Genomic DNA, 23779 nt, shown 5'->3' with positions numbered 1-23779 from the left:
TTTGGTGCATAGTACTGTCCAGACAAGCGTCATGGAATGACAGTTCAAAATATAACTAGCCAGGTGGTTTGACAAAGGAATACAATTATTTCTTGGTATTGGTTAGGCAAGACAATTTGCCTGAGATTATGCTTTCCTTCAAGAGTTGTGCGGCAACTTGAAATAAAGTTGTCTCAAATGGCTTTGGTCACAGCAGATACCTTCTCTATCATGAGCCCCTCATCATCATTCAAATCAATTAGGTTGTTCCAGCAGGTAAAATGGTATTTCAGAGCATTACAAATATTTAAATAATAATTAGAAAAAGAACATAAGTATACAGCAGCTGTGTCAATACAAACAGCACTACTGTGGCCAGTCCTTTTAGTGTCTAGAGGTGTTTTCAATTCAGTAATCCTCTGAAACAGATATTGTTGCCATTTGGTGCAGTAAACAAATTGAATGAATAATTATGAGCACACACAACTAATGGGCTTCATAAATATTTCAAATCCTATAGTCTGTTTAAGATTCTTTCTTCATTCTTCATTCCTTAAAGCTAAAACAAGCTTTTGTTCTTCATTTCGTAAAGATGTAGGGCCATATGTACAAACACATTTTCCCATAGACACAGAATGGGTAAAACCCTTTGATACATATGGCCCTAAAACTGCTAATATGTTTTGTTCCCTCATTATATTGAAACTTCTTCAGGGCGGCAAGTTTTGTATCACAAGTGACAATTTCTCCACTAAAATGGTCTGTAGTCCAGTCTGATTTAGTTCACAATAAAAAATTGACACAGAAACTAGGCATGAATTCCTCCAACCTATACCCCGCAGAACATGTTTCATCATATTCATTACAGGCTTGCACATCTGCTCCTATGGTCAGAGAATTGGTTTGTATCTTCCATGTTTGTGAAAAAACGCGTGAGATTTACTTTCTTGTAATTGTCTTTAAAGTCTTCTGAGATTATGCTCTGTGTACTCGAACATCATAAAGACTATGCATAGGATGAACATTTAAGTGGCTAAATTGCTGTTAGAGCTATGTAACTCAGCCACTTCATCAGTCCTAGGAAGAGGAAATGTGATCTAATCTCCCTGTGAAAGAGGCTGCTGGTAATTGGAGGACTCAACTGAAAAATAGAGTGGTTGGCTCGAGTTCGCATATCTTCCTATATAGCAGTAAAAACAAACTCTATCTCTGAGCTCTGTCCTCAGTGGCGATAGATGTCAATTTAATAATGGCTGTCACTTGGCTTTGGTAAAAAGCCTAGAGTACCCGAAACAGTTTATAGGTGAGGCAGAAATTGACACCTATCTGAGGATGACCTACCTACCTGGTAGGTGCAAGCATTGTCCTGGCAACAGAGGAAATTGGGCAAAGATAAAACCATTTTGCTTTGTTGTGTTTACTGAAACTCGGTTGTACCATAAAGAGTTAAATGGACATGCCTGGTAGGAGGATGGTCGGCATCAGGCACCAAGACACATGCAGGTGGATGAGCTATGTTACTGTTAAAGATTCAATTGTTGACATACTTCGATTTTTGTGATCATTTGTACTTTTTCTCTCATTTTCATTGTGTAACTTGTCTTTTCCTTGTAGGCCCAAAATCTACTGTTATTCAGAGCAGAGTTGTCTTCAATTGGTACAGGAGCTACTGAGACAGAAGGGCGGACTTTCAGGCCGATCTCTCAGAATGCACTCACATGTAACACCAATATTGAAGTGTCACCAGTAACCTCAAGGGCTCTTAATTCCATGTCATTGCCTCGCAAGTCACATTCTAATGATGGAGGACCTGCTGGTGACTGGGACATGGGTAAGTACAGAGATGGGAACATGGATAAGCCTAACCCCCAGAGACTTGGATAATGGTACGATCAGTCTCTGAAAACTGGGGTGTGTTGGTTTGAGCAGGCACTGGAGATGAGATAAATTGATGAGCCCTTGCCATTGGATATGGATAAGAACTGAAATGTGTACATATATCAAGGCTATAAGTAGTTGAAAGATACTGGAAATATGTAAGAACAGACCCTAGAAACTTAGCCCTAAGAGCAACTACTATAGACAGTGATGCCAATGTAGAAACTAGTATTAGAGTAGTATGTTGAGACTAGATTGTGGGTAAAAGCAGCCTTGGTTGGTTGAAACATCACGGAGGAGCCAATACAGAGCAGTGTATAAGCAAGAGCGAGAGTTTAACTAAATAGTGTGCTATGTAAATGAGTCATCAGCTCTGTGCCACTACTTGTTCAGACATCTATACATTTGCACAATGTTTATTTCTTAGTAAAAATCTTAAGCGGGGGTTGGGGGTTGGAGGGCTTGGCTAGCTGCCGAGAGGAATGGCCGAGTTTTAAACCGGCTCCTCGGCCCTCTCCAATAACGCTGGGTATAACCATCTGCCAGTGTCAGTGATACCGCCTACCTGAAGAGAAATCCATTGCAGGCCTGCCTGGACGCTTCCACCTGCTACCTGGCCGCCTCTGGGCCCCTGCTGCCCCTAATACTTCTGAGGCTGGGCTGCTCCGTTTTAAGGCCTATCTCTGCTCTGCCAGGAAGGGTTCCTGCGACCGGGCTCACCGGGCCCACATGACCCGCTCTTGAACACCTGGCCACCCGACAACGCGACGACTGGGACATCACCCTCCGTGGAGGGCCTAGCCTCACCTGCCCAGAGGGAACCTGCTCCAAGACACAGGTTAGACATCAACGCTTGCTGTCTTGCTCTTGGCCCTGGATCACGGTGGCATGCCACCCACCCACTTCCCCATAAGGCGCGATAGCGGCTGGAGACTTACCTGAGATACCATAGACCTGTACTGTGGCCGGACACTTGGGGCGTCCCACCCTCTCTACTCACATGCACTGCCTGCCAGGGCCCTCATGTGCTTGGAGCGATCTCCTGTGGGACTTGTGGCACACTGTTGGATAAGTGACACCTTTTCTCTCCCCTGTGCGAGTGTCCCTCTGCTCCTCCTCCTCTGCACCCTCCTGCGCCATAAACACCCCGGTGTTCTCAATCTAGGAGGGGAGCGTACAGCTTACCTAAAATCAGAGGGGGTGAGGGTCTACTTCCATAGACTGTTTTCCAGTCCCGAGCCATCGGATTGCGCCGGGCATATCGGCGCCCCAACATGGCCTCCAATAAAGGTAACCGACCGTCTAACCAGAGACAGATTAACAAACTCTCGTGGGGCGATAGCCCGAGTTCGCTCGTCGCAGGAGACCCGAATCGACTCGGTTAATGTAGTTATTACCCTGCTGCGAGCGGACCTCCGCAAAATGGACACGAAAGTGCGAGATATAGAGGTCAAAACCGCGGCACTCATAGATGACACCTCTACCCTCCAGCAACAGGTGACCCAACTACAAAAACAGCAAGTGCTAAAGGGGGAGCTCCTGGGCGACTATGAAGGACGCGCTAGGTGCAACAACCTCCGCATCCTAGGTGTTCCGGAACGGATGGAGGGGCCAGCAACTGACCTCTTTGTAGAAAATGTAATCCTAAAACACCTTCAGCCAAAACAGCAGTCCAACTACTTCTCTATCGAACGAGCGCACAGTACCTGGGGGTAGGCCGAAGCCGGGCGCTCAGCCCACGCCCCCCCCCCCCCCCCCCCCCGACCCATAATTGCCAGGTGTTTAACTTCCGTGAACGGGATGTCATCCTTCAAACGGCACGGGCAGGACCACCCTTAAGACTGTAGAACGCCCAGATCACACTCTTTCCCGACTTTACGGTGAAGGTATAGGCCAAAGACATTAAGTATGCCATGCTGTTTCCTGCCAAATTAAGAGTGGAGTCGAAGGGGAAAACCTGGTTGTTTTTGTCACCTGAAGAAGCATGGGACTGGCTCGAGTGATGGCGGCAATCGGGCGCCACTCAGCACCAACGCCGCGGATCGGCGGAACGTGCCGACACTGGACAGCTACCGGAAAGCCAAGATCTGTTCACTGGTGGCAATCGAGACGGCCTGTGATATTGACCACTGCCTGCTCATTTTCGCCGCCAAAGGGGACATTGTCCAAGACTCGAATGGTACGACTGTGGTCTCCCGACCTTGCCGGACGGGGACACAATGGCTCTGTGTTCACCCCTGCTGGTTTGATCACTCCTATCTGCGGTCCGGACATCATGGAACGTCCAGGTTGTGTCATTGCTTAATATACTATGTGAATACAATTGTTGAAGTATGGTTATTGAAGAAGCACTAGGCTCAATTATTTTGTTAGTTTTGGGCGAGGGCACTCATGGCTCTCCACACACCCCGTACATGTTTGGGAGGGCGACAGGCACTCTGCCTAGTTGGGGAGTGGATAGTTTCAAGTCCGCGGGCAGGGGGGCTGGGTGGGGGGTTGGAATGGGAGGGAGAGGGGTTCTAAGATGTTTTACTTTGGGTTTCTTAGTTTTCTTTTGTATTATCAGCAGAGTCTTTCCTAGTCACACTTCACTGCTCCCTCAGGGTCCAAACTTGACGGGCTGGCTACCTTGGGCAACACCTTGTCCCCGAGAGGATCGGAGGCCTCCTGATCCTGTGTCCCCTCTTGTCCCGATAGACCAACGGCCCGAGCGGCCTCCCTTACATCTCTCCTTCCATAGATCACACATTATCCACCACCATGTCGCAGCCCATCTCTAGAACCCTCATGGTCATGTCATGGAACGTTAACGGGTTGGGGCACAAAATAAAACTAGGCATAGTCCTTCAGTATTTCCGGCGACACTCCCATGACATCGTCTTATTGCAGGAGACATACTTGGTGGGCAACACTTGTCAAGCTCTTCAGAGAGGCGGCTACAAACTACTGGTACACCCGGGGTTCACCTCTGGATCCCATGGCACGGGGATTCTTGTTAAAAAGAGTCTTGCGCTCACTCACACGGTGACGTGGGCTGACCCGCTGGGCCGCTTTGCTCTGGTTGAGGCCGCTTGGAAGGGACGTCCCCTAAACATTATCTCTGCATATCTTTCACCGACCTTAGCTTGCGACTCCCTCAAGGAGCTGGGCGCCCGATTGCTGGGCCTCCCCGCAGGCATTCTCCTACTCGGAGGGGATTTCAACATGACAATATGTGACAAATTAGACCGCAGACCTCAGCGCAGCTCTCATTGGCAGAGTTCGGATCTGTCTGATTTCGTGCATGCTATGGGGCTTGAGGACATCTGGCGCTATCACTATCCGGACACGCCTTATTTCACACACTATTCTAACGCACACAACAGCATGTCCCGAATTGATTATTTATTCTTTCCCACCACAGATATTGGCTGTTTCATCCGCCCGAAAGGTCTTCCCCGGGGCATCTCTGATCACTCACCCCTTAGCGTGGACCTAACCTATCACGGCCAATCTAGACGTGGCCCTATTATTATTAACCCATGGCTTATGTAGATCCCGGACATCAAAGATAGCCTGATTGAGCGGACTGATTTTTACTCGGCGATCACGCTTTGGGAGGCATACCTGGCGGTGGGCAAGGGCGAGGCACTGGCACTTAAGATGGGGCATTTATGCAAATACAACAAACAGATTCTTCAGGCTGAATCTGACCTCATTAGCCTCGAAACGTCCCACAACGCGGCCTCCTCGGAAGACCCAGCTCGCCGTCTCCGAGCCCAGCAAATGGCCTACAAAGCTTTAGCACAGGAAAAAGCGTAAGCCCGATTGCTTCACAGGCGCCACCGCGAATATGAGTTCGGCGACAGCGCGGGTAGGATGCTGGCTTGGCTGGAACGGAGTGACCAGGGGTCTAGATGGGTGTCGTCCATAATAAGACCGGATGGGGTCCAAGTTATGGATCCACAATACCTAGCAGAGGCCTTCGCCGACCATCTGGAAGTCATTTATACTGCGGGGACGTTCTATACGTCAAAGGAATCCAGACAGCTACTGGATGAAATGCGCCTACCTACCATCTCAGATGCTAACAGGGAGACCCTAGACGCCGACATTACGGCAGAGGAGCTCACTATGGCGCTCTTTGCTGTTAACTCCGGCAAATCTATGGGCCCCAACAGATCCCCATAGAATTCCTGAAGGGCATGGTTCCGGGGATTGTCCGCCATCTCAAGAACATGTTTGAAGAAAGCCGTGAGGGGGGTACTCTCCTGCTTGATCAGCGACTAGCCTTCATTGCGGTCATCCTCAAGCCGAACAAACCGCCCACTGATTGCGGCTCTTATCGGCCGATTTCCATGATTAGTGCGGAGGCAAAGGTCCTGGCTAAGCTCCTGGCGAGCCGCCTCCTTCTCGTGCTTCCCTCCCTGATACACGACGACCAGTCCGGTTTCCTCCCGGGACGTAACACGGCACTGAACCTCCGGAGGGTCAATAATGTCTTGAGTCGGCAATCTATCATACAACAAGACGCTGCCATTTTATCCCTCGATGCCATGATGGCATTCGACTCAATCGAATGGCCCTATCTCTTCGAGGTCCTGCTTCGATTTGGCTTCGGGCCCAACTTCATTAGCTGGGTGCGGCTCCTGTACACAGATCTACTGGGCCAAGTCCGGGTCAAAAACCACACGTCCCGACAATTTTGCCTCCATAGGGGAACCCGACAGGGTTGCCCCTTGTCCCCGTTGTTGTTTGCCCTTACCCTTGAACCCGTAGCCCAATGGGTCCGCGCGGACATTTCCATCAGAGGCCTCCAATGGAATGAAGAGATAACGGACAAAATCTTCCTCTATGACGATGACATCCTGGTGTATGTAGCTTCCCCCGGTCTTCTATTAATAGTCTATTCCATGTCCTTACTAACTTTGGGAAATACTCTGGCTACTCGATCAACTGGACTAAATCGACATTATACATGCTACATGGCCCCCCGCCCCGTCTTCCCCGGGGGTTTTCCATTACAGTGGCTCTAGACGGATTTAAGTACCTTGGTATTTAAGTCACGCCAGATCCCAAGGTGTTCCATGATCGCAACCTATTGGGTCCCCTGCGCAGACTACATAGTGACGGGGCCCACTGGCGGTCCTCCCACTTTCCTTCCCAGGCAGTGCGGCCCTGTTTAAAATGCTGGCTCTCCCGCGCTTCCTATACGCTCTGCAAAACTGTCCCTTTATGGTCCCGGACTCCTATTTCAGCGCGGTGGAGAGTGAAATCTGTCTTCTGTTTTGGGATGGCGGGGCAGCCCATATCGCCCTTCGCAAACTCTTTCAAGGCTGTTACAACGGAGGCATTGCCTTACCTAACCTCCGCCTCTACTACTGGGCGTCGCAATTGGTGGCTGTCAATCACTGGATTCATGGCTCACCCCTGAATCCGGCCTTCCTCCTTGGCAGATGTCAGACTGGATGAGAGGGCTACCTGGGGGCCCTCTACAGCAAGCCCGTCCGGAACAGATATCTTGGACCCATAACACACAAGGTCGCAATATGGCACAGGGCCAACAAGAGTCTGGGATGGTCAGATAAACTCACTGAGACAACACCCTTATGGTCGTCACAACGCCTGGGTTTCCTCTGCTTCATTCAGGGATTCGACAAAAGGGACACGATAGGGATTTAAACGGTGGGAGACCTTGTTCGTAGGGGTTTGCTACTGACATTTACATATCTTCAAGCCAAATATTCTCTTGCTTTGACAGAATCTTTCTGTTATCTACAAATCAAACACGCCATCCCAGACCTTACATCCATCCCTGAGACTTCCCCCTTGGAGGATAGACTGTTATCGGAACCCCTCCCTGCGAAAGCTATCTCATACACTTACCGCAAGCTTTGTAACAACCTCCCTGATCCCTTCCAGTCCTTGCGGAACAAATGGAAGGGAGACCCTGGTCCCCTAGATGACGAGGACTGACGGGCGACCCCAATGTCCCCTAGGGAATCGGCTATCTGCCATAGGTTCAGATTAATCCAACTGAAGGTTTTACACAGAGCTCCTACACTTGCCAAAATTGGTAGACGCCCTGACGCATTGAGTTTGCGAGGCTGCGGCCTGCCTCGCACCTTCTATCACATCCTATGGGAGTGCCCAGTAGTGCAACACTTCTGGGGTGGAACGACCCGCAAAATGAGCAGTTCTCTGGGTAAGCCACTTCTACTGTCACCCAAAGAATGTGTTCTCAATATATGGGGGGGGCCACAGACCTGAATGAACTGGAACTGCTGTGGCAGCGTTGGGTTTTCTGTTAGCTAAACACTCCATTGCGATGAGATGGGGCTCCCGGGAGAAGCCGCTAGTGGTGGGCTGGATGGCTGAGATGGACCGTTGTATGATTGCTGAAAAGACGGTATACAAAAGAAGAGGCTGCCCCAAGAAATGGGACAAGAAGTGGGGACATTGGAATAAGTATCGAGGTGAACTCTGCGAATCTCCGACGACGGAGCTGGCCATGGCCCGAGCTGGACCCATAGGACGAATTGTACGCTAATTTATTCTTTTGTTTCAGTTGTACCTTGACTCAAATATATCGTCTTGATTGTGACTGTGCTAGCCATGGTCCGACCTGGACCCATAGGACGAATTGTACGTTAATTTATTTTATGCTTAATTTGTACCTTGATTCAAATGTATCGTCTTGCTTGTGACTGATTTTCTGACTCTGCTTTTCTCTTTAATAAAATTTTATGTTAAAAAAAAAATCTTAAGCAGGGGTGTATGTTGTACTCCATCAACTTACCTCATGCCCAGATTTTAACCCTCCACCAATACCCAAATCTTGGATGTACTGGCAGTGAGAGGTCAATGAGTGATTCACCGGCTGAAATTCCTGTCCCTCAGGTAAGTAATGTTTTCTATCTCCATTTATTCAAACTGTTTGAAATTTTCAGATTTGTTCTAGGCTGGAGAAGCCAGTGAATACCACCAAATACTGTGGCTGCCAAAAATGGTCTGTTTTACTAAGCCAAACTGAACATCTGGTTGTTGGTTGGATATCATTCCAGAATCGTTTAGAACATGTCTGATTTGTAGATTACATAACATTGTATCTGCTAGTGAAAAAACACAGATACCTCTTTGGTTCTTCTAACTGCATGCACATGAAAACAAAATGTGGGAGCAATAAGACCTCAAGCTAAATAAAGAATGAAGACACAGGACACAACCCAGTAGTATAGTCTGGAATGCCATAATATCAATACTCCTCATTACAAACTGTTGTTTTATGTAGAATGCTCTGCTGCTACTTTCAGTCTGGTTTGTACTATAAACCTCTCCTAATTAGTAAATAGATGCATAAATAAGCAATTTAAAAGATTTTTCCTATAAATCTTCAGTGTTAGTCGCTAGATCTCAAAAGGCTAATTCTTCGAAACCGAAGTAAGAAAAGAACTGCTTGTTTGATTACACCTACTGCTCACAGATGCACAGGACCTATTCCAGTATATATTATGCTTTGTTTATTAATGACTTAAGGAAAGATGCTGCTAATGCCACAATACTCCCGATCAAAATTTCAGATCATGGTGGTCAGTAGATCTGGACTGTACAGATGGAAACTCCACCTGTCTTCTTGTGCAGTCCAGTACCGCTGATCGGGTAGCCAAAGGTGGGGCCAGTCCATCTCCCCTCACACCTCTGGTAGCCACAGTCTCCAAACCCCTTTAGTTTGCCTCTTACCATAATGGCCACCCAGTGGGAGGCAGGATATGCCTCTTACCATAATGGCCACCCAGTGGGAGGCAGGATACGCCATCACCTATCTCACTGAATGTCAATAACATCAGACTCCTGGGTTCTTAAGATTTTCCGACAAGGCTACTCCCTCCCCTCCTCCCATGCTACCCACTTGGGACAAGGTGACAGAGGACCATCTCTCTTTGCTCTGCCAGGAAGTGATAGCTCTATTGGCCAAGAGAGCCATAGAGAGGGTGCAAACTCCAGAAGTAGGTTGTGGTTGTTATTCCCGCTACTTTCTGGTGCTCAAGAAGGAAGGACGTTAAAAGATCTGGGCGACCCAATAAACCCTTGTAGGCTTGGGCAATCAAAAATGTAGAATAAAGGTAGTCTACAAGATCTAACACTCAGGTTTTCCAATTTTTCGGTACTGGGTGATCTCAACCTGCATCTTGAGGCCCCAAATGATCCTGGAGTTAGCTGTTTTCTGGATACAATTGAAGTGTTGGGCCTTACTCTTGTGAATCGGGAACCCACCCACCAGGCAGGACATCTATTAGATTGTATCTGTTCCAATTTTTCCAGCCTGACAGCCAAACCCCCTTGTCCTCAGGTATGGACAGACCATTTTTTAATTCCTTTCCATATAGCTGGGATTTGGAAACCCACTATAAACCCCCTAAAATGCAATGATACATCTCATATGAAATCCATTCCGGACTGGAAGTCATTAGCCAGCAGACCTGATATTGTTGAAAAACTTAAGAATAGTTTACCAGCCCTTGCCGATTGCACCTCCTCAGACTATCAGATCTTCTGTGATTGGATTGCTGGAGCGGGCACGCTGCTTAAACCATCCAGAAATAAGAATTCTAAACCTAGGAAGACAAAAAAAAATGCCCCTTGGTTGTCATCAACTCTTAAACTTGAATTGGGTGAAGTGAAAACACTAGAACGGAGGTGGCGTCGTAATTACGACACCGCTGCACGTAACATCTGTATAGCAGTGAGACGGAAGTATCACGCAGGAATAAAATCGGCAAAAAAAATACACTATCTACAGGCTATTTCCATAGCAGGCCAGGAACGAAAAGCAATCTTTAAGATTGTTAAGGATTTCATGAATCCTTCAGCTCTATCGCAAGAGATTCCTCCATCGTAAGATCTCTGTAATGCGATATCTGACTATTTTGATAACAAAATCCTGACCATCACAAAGACCTTCCCATCGGGAGCTACTGCAAAGATGGATGCTGAAGAGATAGTGAAGACGACTTCCTCCCCCCGCTTTGACGAGTTCGCCCCAGTACCCTTGGAGGAAACTGCCAAAGCCATCTTAGCCAGCAAATCGGGTTCCCCTTTTGATCCCTGTCCCCCCCCCCCGGTGTTGCATTTCTTACTAGAGATGGTTAATCCAATGAGTAACAATATCATCAATTCCTCTCTAGCAACAGCAAGTATCCCTAACGACTGGAAATTGGCAGCTGTTAAGCCACTCCAAAAAAAGGCCCTTGCCGATCCTACTACCCTTTCCAACCTACGCCTGATTTCCTTGTTACCCATTCTATTCAAGCTGACTGAAAAGTTTGTCAACAGTCAACTGACTAACTTTTTGGAGAAGAATAACGTTCTCCATCCCAATCAGTCAGGATTTCGGTCAGAACACTCTACCGAATCAGCCCTACTATACACTGCAGAAACTTTAAGGGCAGCAATGGATCAAGGAAAACAGGCCGTCCTCATCCTACTTGACCTGTCGGCAGCCTTTGATACTGTGTCCCATAACATCTTAATGGACCGGTTGGCTGCCGCAGGGGTAGGAGGACAGGTGTTGGCCTGGTGTAGGAATTTCCTTACCGACAGACGCCAAATAACAGTGCTAGGCCCATATCAATCTGAGGCTAAAAACGTCAGCTCGGGGGTACCACAGGGCTCTAGTTTGAGCCCTGTTCTTTTCAACCTATATATGGCACCTCTGATGAATCTGATTGAGTCATTCAGGATCAGTTCTATCTCATACGCTGACGACACCCAACTGATTTTGGTGCTGGATAGGGAACAGCCAGGTGCTGAGGAAGACCTTAGGGAATGTCTTGCAGCAACTTTTAAATGGATGACCAACAACCATTTAAAGTGCAACGCTGGAAAAACGGAAATTCTACCTATAGGGAACCACAATCTTTTCTCCCCTACAGCATGCTGGCCATCAGATGCTGAAGTGCCACCCAACACAATTGCATCCGCCCGCAATCTGGGCGTTAGATTTGACAACAACTTATCCTTTAAACCCCAGGCTGTAGCAGTTGCAGGCATGTGCTTTCAAATTATAAAAGCACTTAGGAAGTTCTTTGATCTTCTCCCTTTATCGGCGAGGAAAACATGCAGTAGCCTTAATAAGTTCTAGGCTGGACTATTGTAATGGACTATATGTCGGAGCAAACAAAACTGTTCTCCACAAATTACAGATGGTCCAAAATGCGGCAGCCCGCCTTGTACTGCGTCTGCCCCGTAAATCGTCAGCCTCAGCAGCCTTAAACACCCTACACTGGCTGCCAATAGGGAAAATAATCCTATTCAAACTTCTCTTAATTACCTTTAGGGCATTCCACCAACGTGGCCCAACCTATTTACGAAATGGGTTTAAAAGATATTATCCAGCGCGTTGTCTGAGATCCGCAGGCCAGAACTTACTTACTCTACCTCATTTCAAACTGGCCACAAAGGGTGTCAAATCCCTGTTTGTACTGGGAACTAAAGCCTGGAACAAACTTCCCCCTTCCTTGCGGTCTTTCTCCCAAGAAGCTCCCTTCAGGAAGGCATTGAAAACTTGGATCTTCTCTTTGCCTGACGCCTTGTGCAGGACCTTAGTGTAATGTGTGTGCAGAAATTAGGACATCCTTTTCCTTTTCAACTCCTCCATCTGAGTTGTGTGAGCGCCAAGATACTCCTTGGAGTGGAAGTCGCGCGGTAGAAATGTCCCTTACATTACATTACATTACATATTTTGTTTATCAATTTTGTAATTATCTTTGTCTGAATCAAGTTGTTTGTCATGTGATCAAACAGCAAAGTGTCCACAGGGCTACAACAATAAATGTAGATAATGGGTCAAAGTAATAAAATGAATAAGCACACCGAAAATTCTATTTATATGAAAATATATTCTGTATTTGGTTTGTCAAAAGTTGATTAAAGGGGATACATGGAATCAAAACATAAGCAACAACTGTTGTTGTTTATGTTTTGACAAACCAAATAGGATTTTCGGTCTTCTTATTCCTTTTATTACTTTCACCCATGTGGACTACCTTTATTCTACAAGAAGGAAGGAGGCCTTCATCCTATCCTAGATCTGCACCCTCTCAATTTCTTCATTAAGAAGTAGAAGTTCAGGTGATGGCGGTGGTTGCAGCTCAACTACGGAGATTAGGGGTGTTAGTCATCCCCTATCTTGACTACCGGCTGTTGAAGGCAGGCGCCAGGATACCCTACCAGGTGATTAGCAGCCTATATAAATCCTGATTGATTGAAGATGTGCTGGCCCCAGGCTGTCATCTCCCACCTCCAGACCGCAGTGGACCACCTTCATTAGCTGCAGTTAACTATCTGTGTGCCTAAGTCACACCTGACTCCCTCTCGTGTCGTGCCTATCCTACCAAACAATGAGCCCAGGATATTTGGGCTATGATACCGATGGATCTGAAAGAAACAGGTTAGTGTTAGATTCCTTACCTTAGAATATCCCCTGGCGTTAGACTGGATCCAGAAAGTTTTGTGTAGCAGTACCCCTGCGCGTCGGTAGGCGTCGTCTGCGGCTCTGCGTCGTTGGCGCCGGGATGACATCACCGGAGTACTTAGAGGCCGCCCTCGCGCGCTGACATCAGTTCTTCTTTTTTTCCACGCCAGCAAGCACAGATCCGGAAAAAGCAGTACTCCTTAGTCACTTTTTGCTAACTTTTTCGATCTTTTTGATCCTGTTTCGAGTCGTAAAGACTATCAGGATGCCCGGGTTCAAGCCCTGTGCCGATTGCAACAGACAGCCTTGGGGCCGACCATGACGACAAGTCGTGCCCGAATGCCGGGCCTTGACGTCGAAGGCTAGGCGGGAGCGGTCCCGTAAGTGCCTCGAGCTCCGGCAGTCTGCCCCAGGTCGTTCACGGTCCAGGTCGAGGAGGAGGTCGAAGGACCGGGCGCGGTGCCACAGTCATCGAAGCTCGGCGAGTCAACACCATTCGTTGGGCTCCAAGTCATCAGGTAAAAGGCACAAGAAGTCGAAGCGACGACATCGCTCTTCCGACTCCCCCGATGTTCGCGCAATGAGGCCTGGGGTTCGGGCGACACCGGAGCCACAGGCGGCGGCTGCCTGCTCCAGACCGATGCCTTCCTCATGGCCATGAGGTTGCTCTCTCCTCCGTCGGGTCCCGCTGCGGCACCTTCGGGCCCCGCGGCCTCGACTGGGAGTCCGAGCGGGCCGTGTGTTCGAGGCATGTGGGCTGCTGAATTCATATCTGTGCATAGATCGCCGCCTAGTGTTGGGTCCGGATGATCGCACATTTTTGTCCTGGAAGAGTCTTCGAAGTATCACGAGATAGGTGGCTCCTCCCCTGGACTACAGTGCTCCATTGGGTTCGGATGCATATTGGTTCACTCCAGTCGTAATCGATAACGTTTTTTTAGGCCAAAAGGCCTTTAGTTTTTTTCGTCTGTATTGTCTTGCGATCAGTGCCCAGTTCTGTTCCAGCTCAGTTCCCGAGCCGGATATCCAGAAGAGCCGCGTGCTTTTCGACGCTGAAGGCCCGGTCGACGCCAGAGGCCTTATCCATGAAATATCATGGAACGGAGCCCGTTCAAGAGATGTCCCGTGTGCAACTCGAAATATCCCCACATCGACGTCCACCCGGTGTTCAACAAGTGCTTGTCGCCGGATCATGATGAAGCCAGCTGTATGGCTTGTTCCCGTTTTCGATCCAAGAAGACACTTCTGCATCGGCGCGCAAGCAAGCCCAGCAGACAGCACCTGAACCGGTGGACATCTTCGATGCCGGGGATGATAAAGGAACAGAGCGGGAGGTTCCAGAAAACCCGTCGGATCCCGCATCGGAGGTCGACTCCAGCTACGACGCTGATGTTGAGATGCTCGATGCGGAAGACGTCGACGAGGTAGGAGACAGCGATGGGGCCTTTGGGGCCATAGAAGATAGCTCGAGCGAGGAGCTAGGTCCACAAACTGATACTGGGGCCAAAACACTTCATAAGGTTCAGGTCGAGGGATTGCCACAGGGCCTTACCCAAGATCTTCCAATAAGTTCTACGGCCTCGCCTTCAGGCTCGGCTTCGGACATGTCTAAGGAGCCGCAAGTTGCGAAATCGAAACCGAAAGTGAAAGCTCCGGTGTCTACGCAACCAAAAGCACTTGAGGCTAAATCGAAACCGAAAGTGCGTATTGCTTTAGTCAGCTCAAAGTCCTCGGATCTATCGGCACCGACGAAGCAGAAGAGCGTTATCGACCCGAATAGGCCCCTAACGGGCGTCGAGCCAAAGTCTGGCACCCCGAAGGCAAAGGTCAAGGACGTCGACGCGAAAAAATCGGCGGTGAAGACATTCGACACTGACAAAGGACTCGGTGATCAGAAGGTTCTCGAGCCTCTGCGTCGGCCGGACAAGGCCAAAAGCGGTACAACCCCCGAGTCCACGCCTGGTGGTGCCTCGAAGGATTCCATTGAGTCGACGCAGCCGTCCGCCTCCTTCTCGAAGCAGGTGGCAGAATCCCTGAAGCGCATCAAGGACAAGGCTTCGGCTGTCGGACCGAAGGATCCTCCACCTTCGAAGCCTGCCGATAAGCCTCAAAAGACGTCGGCGCCCATCCACTTAACGCTGCCACCGAAAGTGGTGCCGAAGGCTTTCGTTCCTAAAATGGCCGTCGACGTGCCCAAGAAGGGGTCCACGTTTCCGAAGCCAACAACTGTGGTCCCAGCCACAAAGCATCGACAGTCCTTGCTTGAAGAGCAACAGGAACAGTTTATCGATGCCGAGACAGGCAGACTTTCTATTTATAAACGAAAGATCGTCCCGGAACAGCCAATGGAGTCCTATAAAATCCCACAAAAAAGAAGGATTCTACTACAACACCTGTTCTTGTAGAACCTGTATCTTCATGTGGCCATGATGTCTTGCCCACTTATTCAGATGTGGAAACTGGGGAAGGTGATAATGACTAATACAGCTATCCTGGGGACACTGATCCAGATGATACTAATGAACCTTGGGCAGATGCTGCTGACCCTGGAGATCCACACACTGCTCCAGACACTCAGGTGTATACTGTAAAAACATCGCCTACTGAGGATTCGGCGGCGTTTAATGCTCTCATTGAAAGGGCAGCCAAGAATCATGACGTCCAGCTCCATGCTGACTCTATTGAAGTAGACTTTCTGTTTGACACCTTTTCCATCTCAGAGAGTACTGGCAAGACTCTGCCTATGTTGAAGGGTGTCTTGAAACATGCTGGGGAAATATTTAAGGAGCCTACAAGAGCCAGGGTGATAAACCCCAGGATTGAAAAGAAGTACAAACCGGCGCCTGGGGACCCTACCTACATTAAGGGACAGTTGCCATTGGACTCTCTTGTTGTTTCTAATGCCCGGAAAAGGACTAATTCACAAACAACTGGTGATGCTCCTCCCCCAGATAAAGAATCTAAGGTGCTAGAGGCATCAGGGAAAAGGGTGGCAGCTCAAGCGGCCAATATCTGGCGCATCTCAAACACTCAGGCACTCTTAGCCAGGTATGACAGGGCCCATTACGACACACTGGAGACCCTGTTACAGCACCTTCCAGATGAATATAAGGAGGCAGCTGAGATGCTCATACAGGAAGGGAAGCTCATATCAAATGCTTCTATAAAATGTGCACCGCGGCCAGAGCCGTTAACACTAGTGTCATGTTGAGACAACATGCCTGGCTCAGAATCTCCAGGTTCAAGCCAGAGATACAGACCACCATTCTGAATCAGCCAGTAAACCCTGATCATCTATTTGGCCCAGAGGTGGACACCACCTTGGAGAAAATCAAGAAAGACACAGACTGCAAAGTCTATGGGGGCTCTACAGTCGCAGCAGTTCAGGGGTGGTTCTTTTCGTCGCTCAGGCAGTAGAGGTGTTTCCAGAGGCCAGCTGTCCCAGCAAACACAATAAAGGTGGCGCGCAAACCACATACACCAAACAAAGTGGAGGTGGTTATCGTGGAACCAGCGCCAAGGGCAGAGGTCGTGGAAACAGCTCCAGGTCCTCCGCCACTGACAAACAGTGACGCCTTGTCACTGCCCCCCGACCATACAACTCCTGTTGGGGGGAGACTTCAACAGTTCCTGCCAGTCTGGAAGTCCATCACCACAGACAGGTGGGTCACAAAGCTTATCCAGTACGGTTATTGTCTGGAGTTAACATCCACTCCACCCAACATACCCCCAAGACACCGTCCTATGTCCACAGAGCATTTGCACTTATTGCAGCAGGAGGTACTCGTCCTGCTGCAAAAAGGAGCAATCTAGCTCGTGCCTGTGGAAGAAAGAGGCACAGGAGTTTACTCACTTTACTTCTTGATACCAAAAAAGGACGGGTCCCTCAGACCCATACTGGACTTCAGACCCCTCAATCAGTACATTCTATCAGAGCACTTTCACATGCTAACACTGCAGCAAGTCCTACCGTTGCTCAGTCAGGGAGATTTTCTCGCAACATTAGATCTGAAGGATGCGTATTTTCATATTCCACTGCACCCGTCACACAGAAAATACCTCTGGTTCACCATCCAAAATCAACATTACCAGTTCAAGGTCCTACCTTTCGGAGTCACCACTGCACCGAGGGTGTTTACAAAGTGCCTGGGGACGGTGGCAGCACACTTAAGGAGACAGGACATTCATGTCTACTCTTATCTGGACGACTGGCTTATCCAGGCAAAGTCGGCCAAGCAGTGTGCCGCCCACATGTCCCACACCATTCACCTTCTTCACAATCTGGGATTGTCACTGAATTACCCAAAGTCCCACCTGCAACCCGCCCACAGACGGCAGTATCTGGGTGCGACCATCGACACTTTGGCAGCGAAAGCACAGCCAAATTCAGTGAGGATCAGTAGCAATCAATCGCTGACACAAAAATTCAGACCGTAACACTCGCTTCAGGCCCGAGTGTTCATGCAGTTGATAGGCATGATGGCCTTCTGCATTTTCATAGTCCCGCACGCAAGACTACATATGCGTCCGCTTCAGGAGTGCTTAGCACGTCAGTGGAATCAGGCTCACGGACAGTTGAAAGACCTAGTGTTGGTAACCGGTCGTGCATACAACTCTCTGCATTGGTGGAATCCACAAAACCTTTGCAAGGGACGACCGTTCCAGGAGCCTGTGCCACAGATCATTCTGACGACGGACGCATCTCTCCAGGGTTGGGGAGCTCATGTTCTCCACTACACGGTGCAGGGACTATGGACAACAAGGTCGTGTTGATCCGGACGGACAACATGACGGCCATGTACTACATTCAGAAGCAGGGAGGTACACACTCTACACAGTTGTCTCATCTGGCTCAGAGCATGTCGAAGTGGGCCATTCAAAGGAACATCTTCCTCATAGCGGAACACCTACCGGGCAAGGACAATCAGATGGCGGACCTGCTCATCAGGTACAGCCACCAAATGCATGAGTGGGAGACACATCCATCAGTACTGAACCCGTACTTCCAAAGGTGGGGTCATCCAGAGATAGACCTGTTCGCCACAAAGGAAAACGCCAAATGCCGAAGCTTTGCCCCCAGGTTTCCACACCCACAGTCGCAGGGCAATGCGATATGGATGAACTGGTCAGGCAGCTTTGCGTACACTTTTCCCCCAGCACCTCTAATACCGCTGGTGGCACGCAAGCTGAAGCAACACTCGATGACTCTCATCCTGGTTGCTCCGACGTGGGCACGCCAGCCATGGTACACCACGTTTCTAGAACTATCTGTGGTACCGCATCAAAGGCTGCGCCTCACACCCAGGCTTTTGACGCAGAGCCATGGCGACATTCAGCATCCAGATCCGCAACAGATCAACCTGGCGATCTGGCTCCTGTGGTCTTAGAGTTTGGCTACCTCAACTTGCCTCCTGACTGTATGGACATCATCAGGGAAGCAAGGAAGCCCACCACCAGAGCATGTTATGCGGCGAAATGGAAGCGGTTTGTCATTTATTGTGCAGACCACAACATCAACCCGCTGGACGCATCTACTCAAAACATCATTTGTTATCTGTTACATCTATACAAATGTAATCTGGTCGTATACATTTATCAGCAATAGCTGCTTATCTCCAAAACAGGCAGCATCTCTCCCTTTTCAGAGTGCCTGCCATCAAAGCTTTTCTGGAGGTAATCAAACGAGTTATTCCTCCCCGACACCCACCAGCACTTGTATGGAACCTGAATGTGGTCCTCACCAGACTGATGGGTCCACCTTTTGAGCCTCTACACTCATGCGAGATACAATTCTTAACATGGAAAGTGGCTTTACTGATTGCGATTACGTCGCTACGAAGAGTTGGTGAACTCCAGGCACTAACTATCCAAGAGCCATTCATACAGATTCATTTCAACAGGGTGGTGCTTCGACTAACCCTAAGTTCCTTCATAAGGTGGTTTCACAGTTCTATATCAACCAGACTATAGAACTGCCTGTGTTCTTCCAAAATCCTGAGTCAGTGGCGGAGAGAATGCTCCACACGCTTGACGCCAAGAGAGCCTTGATGTACTACATTGACAGGACCAAAGATTTTCGGAAGACGAAACAACTATTTGTTGCTTTTTCGCCACAACACAAAGGCAATCCCATTTCCAAGGCTGGTATAGCCAGGTGGATCGTTAAGTGTATTCAGATCTGCTATCAGAAAGCCAAGCGCACTCTAACGATCCCCCGCGGGCCCACTCCACCCGGAAGTTGGGGGCCTCCATGGCTTTCCTTGGAAATATTCCTTTAGAAGACATATGTAGAGCAGCCACATGGTCTACCACACACACATTTACGAAACACTACTGTGTAGATGTGCACTCCAAACAGCAGGCAGCTGTAGGGCAGGCTGTTCCAAAAACACTTTTCCAAACTGCTGCAGCTGGCACAGGCGGCCGCCGCTAATGGAGGAACTGCTATGTATTCTATGCACAGATATGAATTCAGCAGCCCACATGCCTCGAACCGAATATGCTACTTACCAGTATGCATCTGTTCTTGGCATGTAGGGCTGCTGACATTCATATCGCCCGCCCTCCTCCCCGGCGCCTGTAGCGGCTGCAGCACTCAGAAATACGCTTAGCATGGTCATCATTCACGAAGTTACACTCCATCTTTGCCACAATGGCTAAAAACAATCTGAGGATGGAGTAGATGCCCATGCGCACTGTAGTCCAGGGAAGGAGCCACCTATCTCGTGATACTTCGAAGACTCTTCCAGGACAACAATGTGCGATCATCCAGACCCAACACTAGGCGGCGATCTATGCACAGATATGAATGTCAGCAGCCCTACATGCCAAGAACAGATGCATACTGGTAAGTAGCATATTCGGCTTCGGCCTGGCGTCGTCAGGTGCTTTGGCCCCGACTCAGTCGACGACTCCGGTCCCGAGGCCGCAGGGCCCCACCTGGTCCAGATCCGGGTCGCCGCTGGTCGACCTTACGACCCCTCCGCCCCCAGGGTGTCGCCCCGACGCCGTCCCAGTACGACGTCGTCCCCGGTCCCTCCCTCTGTCCGGATCCGGACAGGCGTCGCTCGACGCCACATTCGACGCCGAGAGAAGAGCAATTTTTCTATGATCCGGCCCCATCCTTTGAACCTGACTATCAGGAGATGGGAGGTGAGGGGGACTGGAAGGGGTCTGAGTACCCTCTGGCACGAGAGTGACAGTCGTTTCAGGACTGGGCAGTGGCTAGGGGAGGCCAGTGGTTTGGACACTTCGCCCAACACTTGCTTTGTCTCCCCTACCTACTGTGGCTACGCAGAAGGGGGCTGCTTACAGTGGGGTGCTGACGAGGGCGGCCAAGGCCTTGGCTCTTGAGCTCCACGTCACGGCCGTGAGGACTAACCTCCTCACCGAGGTCCTTAAACCGCAGGCAAGCTCTTCGGAGCCTCTACTGCCATTTAATGAGGCCCTTACTGATGTTCTGTTGGGCACTTGGTCCAGGCCCGCTACAGGTCCCCATGTAGATCGGAACGTGGCCAGGCGCCACCGCCCGTCCCCGGGCGACCCTAGCCTCCTGCCCACCCACCCCACCCGAGAGCCTGGTTATCCAGGCCTCTAACTCCCAGACCGCATTCCCGACTGCTCTACCTGATCGAGAATCCAAAGGGTATGAGCAGTTCGGTATGAAACTGTTCTCCTCACTCAGTAAGGGATTGTGGTCAGTCAACACTGCTTGCCTTTTGAACCCTTATACCCACTCTCTGTGGGACACGGTCGCGGAAGTGCTGCCAGGTTGCCCGGAGGAGGCCCGGGTCAAACTCGCTCAAGCCCTTGCGGAAGGGCGAGATGCAGCACGGTTTTCTATCCGATTATGGCTGGATACCACGGACTCGCTGGGCAGGGCGATTTCCACGACGGTGGCGGTTCGCCGCCACGCCTGGCTGAGGTTCACCAACTTTTCAGCTGATGTCCTGAATTCCCTCATGGACATGCAGTTTGATGGCAGTCGCCTCTTTGGCGACAAGGCAGACAGTGCGCTTGAGCGTTTCAAGGACTCGAGGGCTACGGCCAAGTCCTTGGGCCTGTCGGGCCAGCGCCAGCAAACTTCTGCCTTTTGCTCCTTTCGTGACCAAGAAAGGGGCGCCCCCTCACGTCCTGTCAGCCACGGGCCGCAGACTAACATCCAGCGCGGCGGCGGACGTGGTAACCGCCGTCGCCATGCCAGTGAACAGCGGCGAGGCCAGTCCACATTCTACCCCGCAACATCCACCTCAAAGCCTTCCTAGTCCGAGCTTTCAGGCCCATTCGACGGGGGGTAGGGTTCGCCATCACCTCCTCCACTGGCGCACCATCATATCGGATAGGTGGGTGCTGCAAATCGTCCGAAGGGGCTACTCCCTCCCCTTCGAGGCAGCCCCTCCAGCCATGCCACCGCAATACCACTGCATGTCGGGGGATCACGTGCAACTTCTCCAAGAGGAAGTTATGGCCCTCTTGGCCAAGGGGGCCATCGAGCGCGTTCCTGGGCCAGAAGTAGGGTGTGGTTGTTACTCCCACTACTTTCTGGTTCCCAAGAAGGACAAAGGGGGCCTACGTCCTATCTAGGACCTGCAGAACATCAACGGCTTCCTCCGGAAGGAGAAGTTCAAGATGCTGACTCTGGCTCAGCTCTTAGCCGCCCTAGACCCGGGAGACTGGATGGTGGCGTTGGACTTGCAGGACGGTTATTTTCACCTCCCCGTCCTTCCGGCCCACCAATGCTACCTGCGGTTCACGGTAGGCCACGAGCACTTTCAGTTTACCGTGCTCCCCTTCGGCCTTACCAGCGCCCCAAGGGTGTTCACGAAAGTGATGGCTGTAGTCGCAGCTCATCTGCGCAGATTGGGAGTGCCAGTCTTCCCCTATCTCGACGATTAGGGTTGTTGAAGGTGGGCTCGCCCCAGACAGTCGTCAGCCACCTGCAGACTACGGCCGACCTCCTGCACCTGCTGGAGTTCACCATCAATGTGCCGAAGTCACACCCGTGTCCCTCTCTGAAGCTCCTCTTCATCGGAGCGGTTCTGGACTCGGCGCGGTTTCAGGTTTATCCTCCCGAACAGCGGGTTCAGGATATTCAGGCGTTGATTCCGATCTTTCAGCCTTTATCCTTCGTCTCGGTCAGGTTAACGCTGCGGCTTCTGGGGCTGATGGCCTCCTGCATCCTTCTGGTACACCACGGCGGTGGCGGATGCGGGCTCTGCAGTGGGACCTGAAGTTTCAGTGGGCCCAGCATCAAGACAACCTGTCCGACCACGTCCTGATCTCGGAGGGCACTGCGAGACAGTTGCAGTGGTGGCTCACGGACCACGATTGGGTCAGTGGCAGATCCCTCTCCCTACCCCAACTGGAGCATGTAGTCGTGACGGATGCGTCCCTCCTGGGCTGGGGGGGCCACATGGGAGAGGCCAAGATCAGAGGCCTCTGGTCTCAGGTGGAGTCGCGGCTTCACATCAACCTTCTGGAGCTGCGGGCGATCCGACTTGTACTTAAAGCATTCTTCCCCTCTGTCCGGGGGGGGGGGGGGGGGGGGGGGGTATAGTGCAGGTGTTCACGGACAACACTACCGCCATGTGGTACTCCAATAAACAGGGCGAGGTGGGGTCGTGGACCCTGTGTCAGGAGGCTCTGCACCTCTGGCAATGCTTGGAACATCAGGGCGTGACCCTGGTGGTTCAACACCTGGCAGGTTCCCTGAACGCCAGGGCGGAAGAACTCGGCCATCGGTGCATGATGGATCACGAATTGCGTCTGAACTCTGACTTGGAGCAAGGTCTCTTTCAGCAGTGGGGAGAGCCGTGGTTAGATCTCTTGGCCACAGAAGAGAACGCGCAATGTCATCAGTTCTGCACGTTGGAATTTCCAAGGCGTCACTCGCTCGGAGACGCTTTTCGTCGCGAGTGGAGCTGCGGTCTATTGTACGCCTTTTCGCCTATACCACTTCTGCCCAGAGTGCTGAAGAAGATCAGGCGCGACCAGGCCCAAGTAATCCTTGTAACTCCGGACTGGGCACGGAGATACTGGCATCCCGAGCTACTCAGCATGTCAGTCGATCCCCCGATTTGTTTGTCTCTTCAGGAGGACCTTCTGTTGCAGCAGCGACGGTCCTGCACCCGAACCTGTCCAGTGTCCACCTCCATTCATGGAGATTGAGCGGCGACAGTTGAGGCCATTTGACTTGCCTCCTGAAGTCTGTGATGTGATTCTGGCAGCCAGGCGTCCCTTCACAAAATCGGTATATGCCTGCAGGTGGAATACATTTGTGGCCTGGTGCACAGCAAAGGCTGTGGATCCTCTTTCCCTTTCAGAGGTTCTCCTCTTTCTTCTTTCTCTTGCCCAGCAGGGCTCTGCTCTGGGCACTATCAAGGGCTACCTCTCTGCCATTTCAGCTTTTTTAAGGCTACCTGATCAGCCTTCTCTTTTCAAGTCCCCTGTTGTAAATAGATTCTTGAAGGG

General features: G+C 50.4%; 1 protein-coding gene across 2 annotated transcripts in view; it reads left to right on the top strand.

Annotated features, from left to right (window-relative positions):
• The window catches only part of HROB (homologous recombination factor with OB-fold), a 189579-nt gene that overhangs the window by 129838 nt on the left and 35962 nt on the right, over positions 1-23779 (top strand). For both annotated transcript variants that reach the window (XM_086923925.1, XM_086923926.1), the window contains exon 9: positions 1594-1810. In XM_086923925.1, coding sequence (XP_086780051.1) covers positions 1594-1810 — 217 coding nt within the window. The remainder of the gene's footprint in view (positions 1-1593; positions 1811-23779) is intronic.

The sequence above is a fragment of the Lissotriton vulgaris genome, chromosome 5 (genome assembly GCF_964263255.1).
Source record: "Lissotriton vulgaris chromosome 5, aLisVul1.2, whole genome shotgun sequence".
In the NCBI taxonomy this organism is placed as follows: Eukaryota; Metazoa; Chordata; class Amphibia; order Caudata; family Salamandridae; genus Lissotriton; species Lissotriton vulgaris.
Note: the sequence above shows the minus strand (reverse complement) of the source record. Positions and strands in the feature narration are given on the sequence as shown.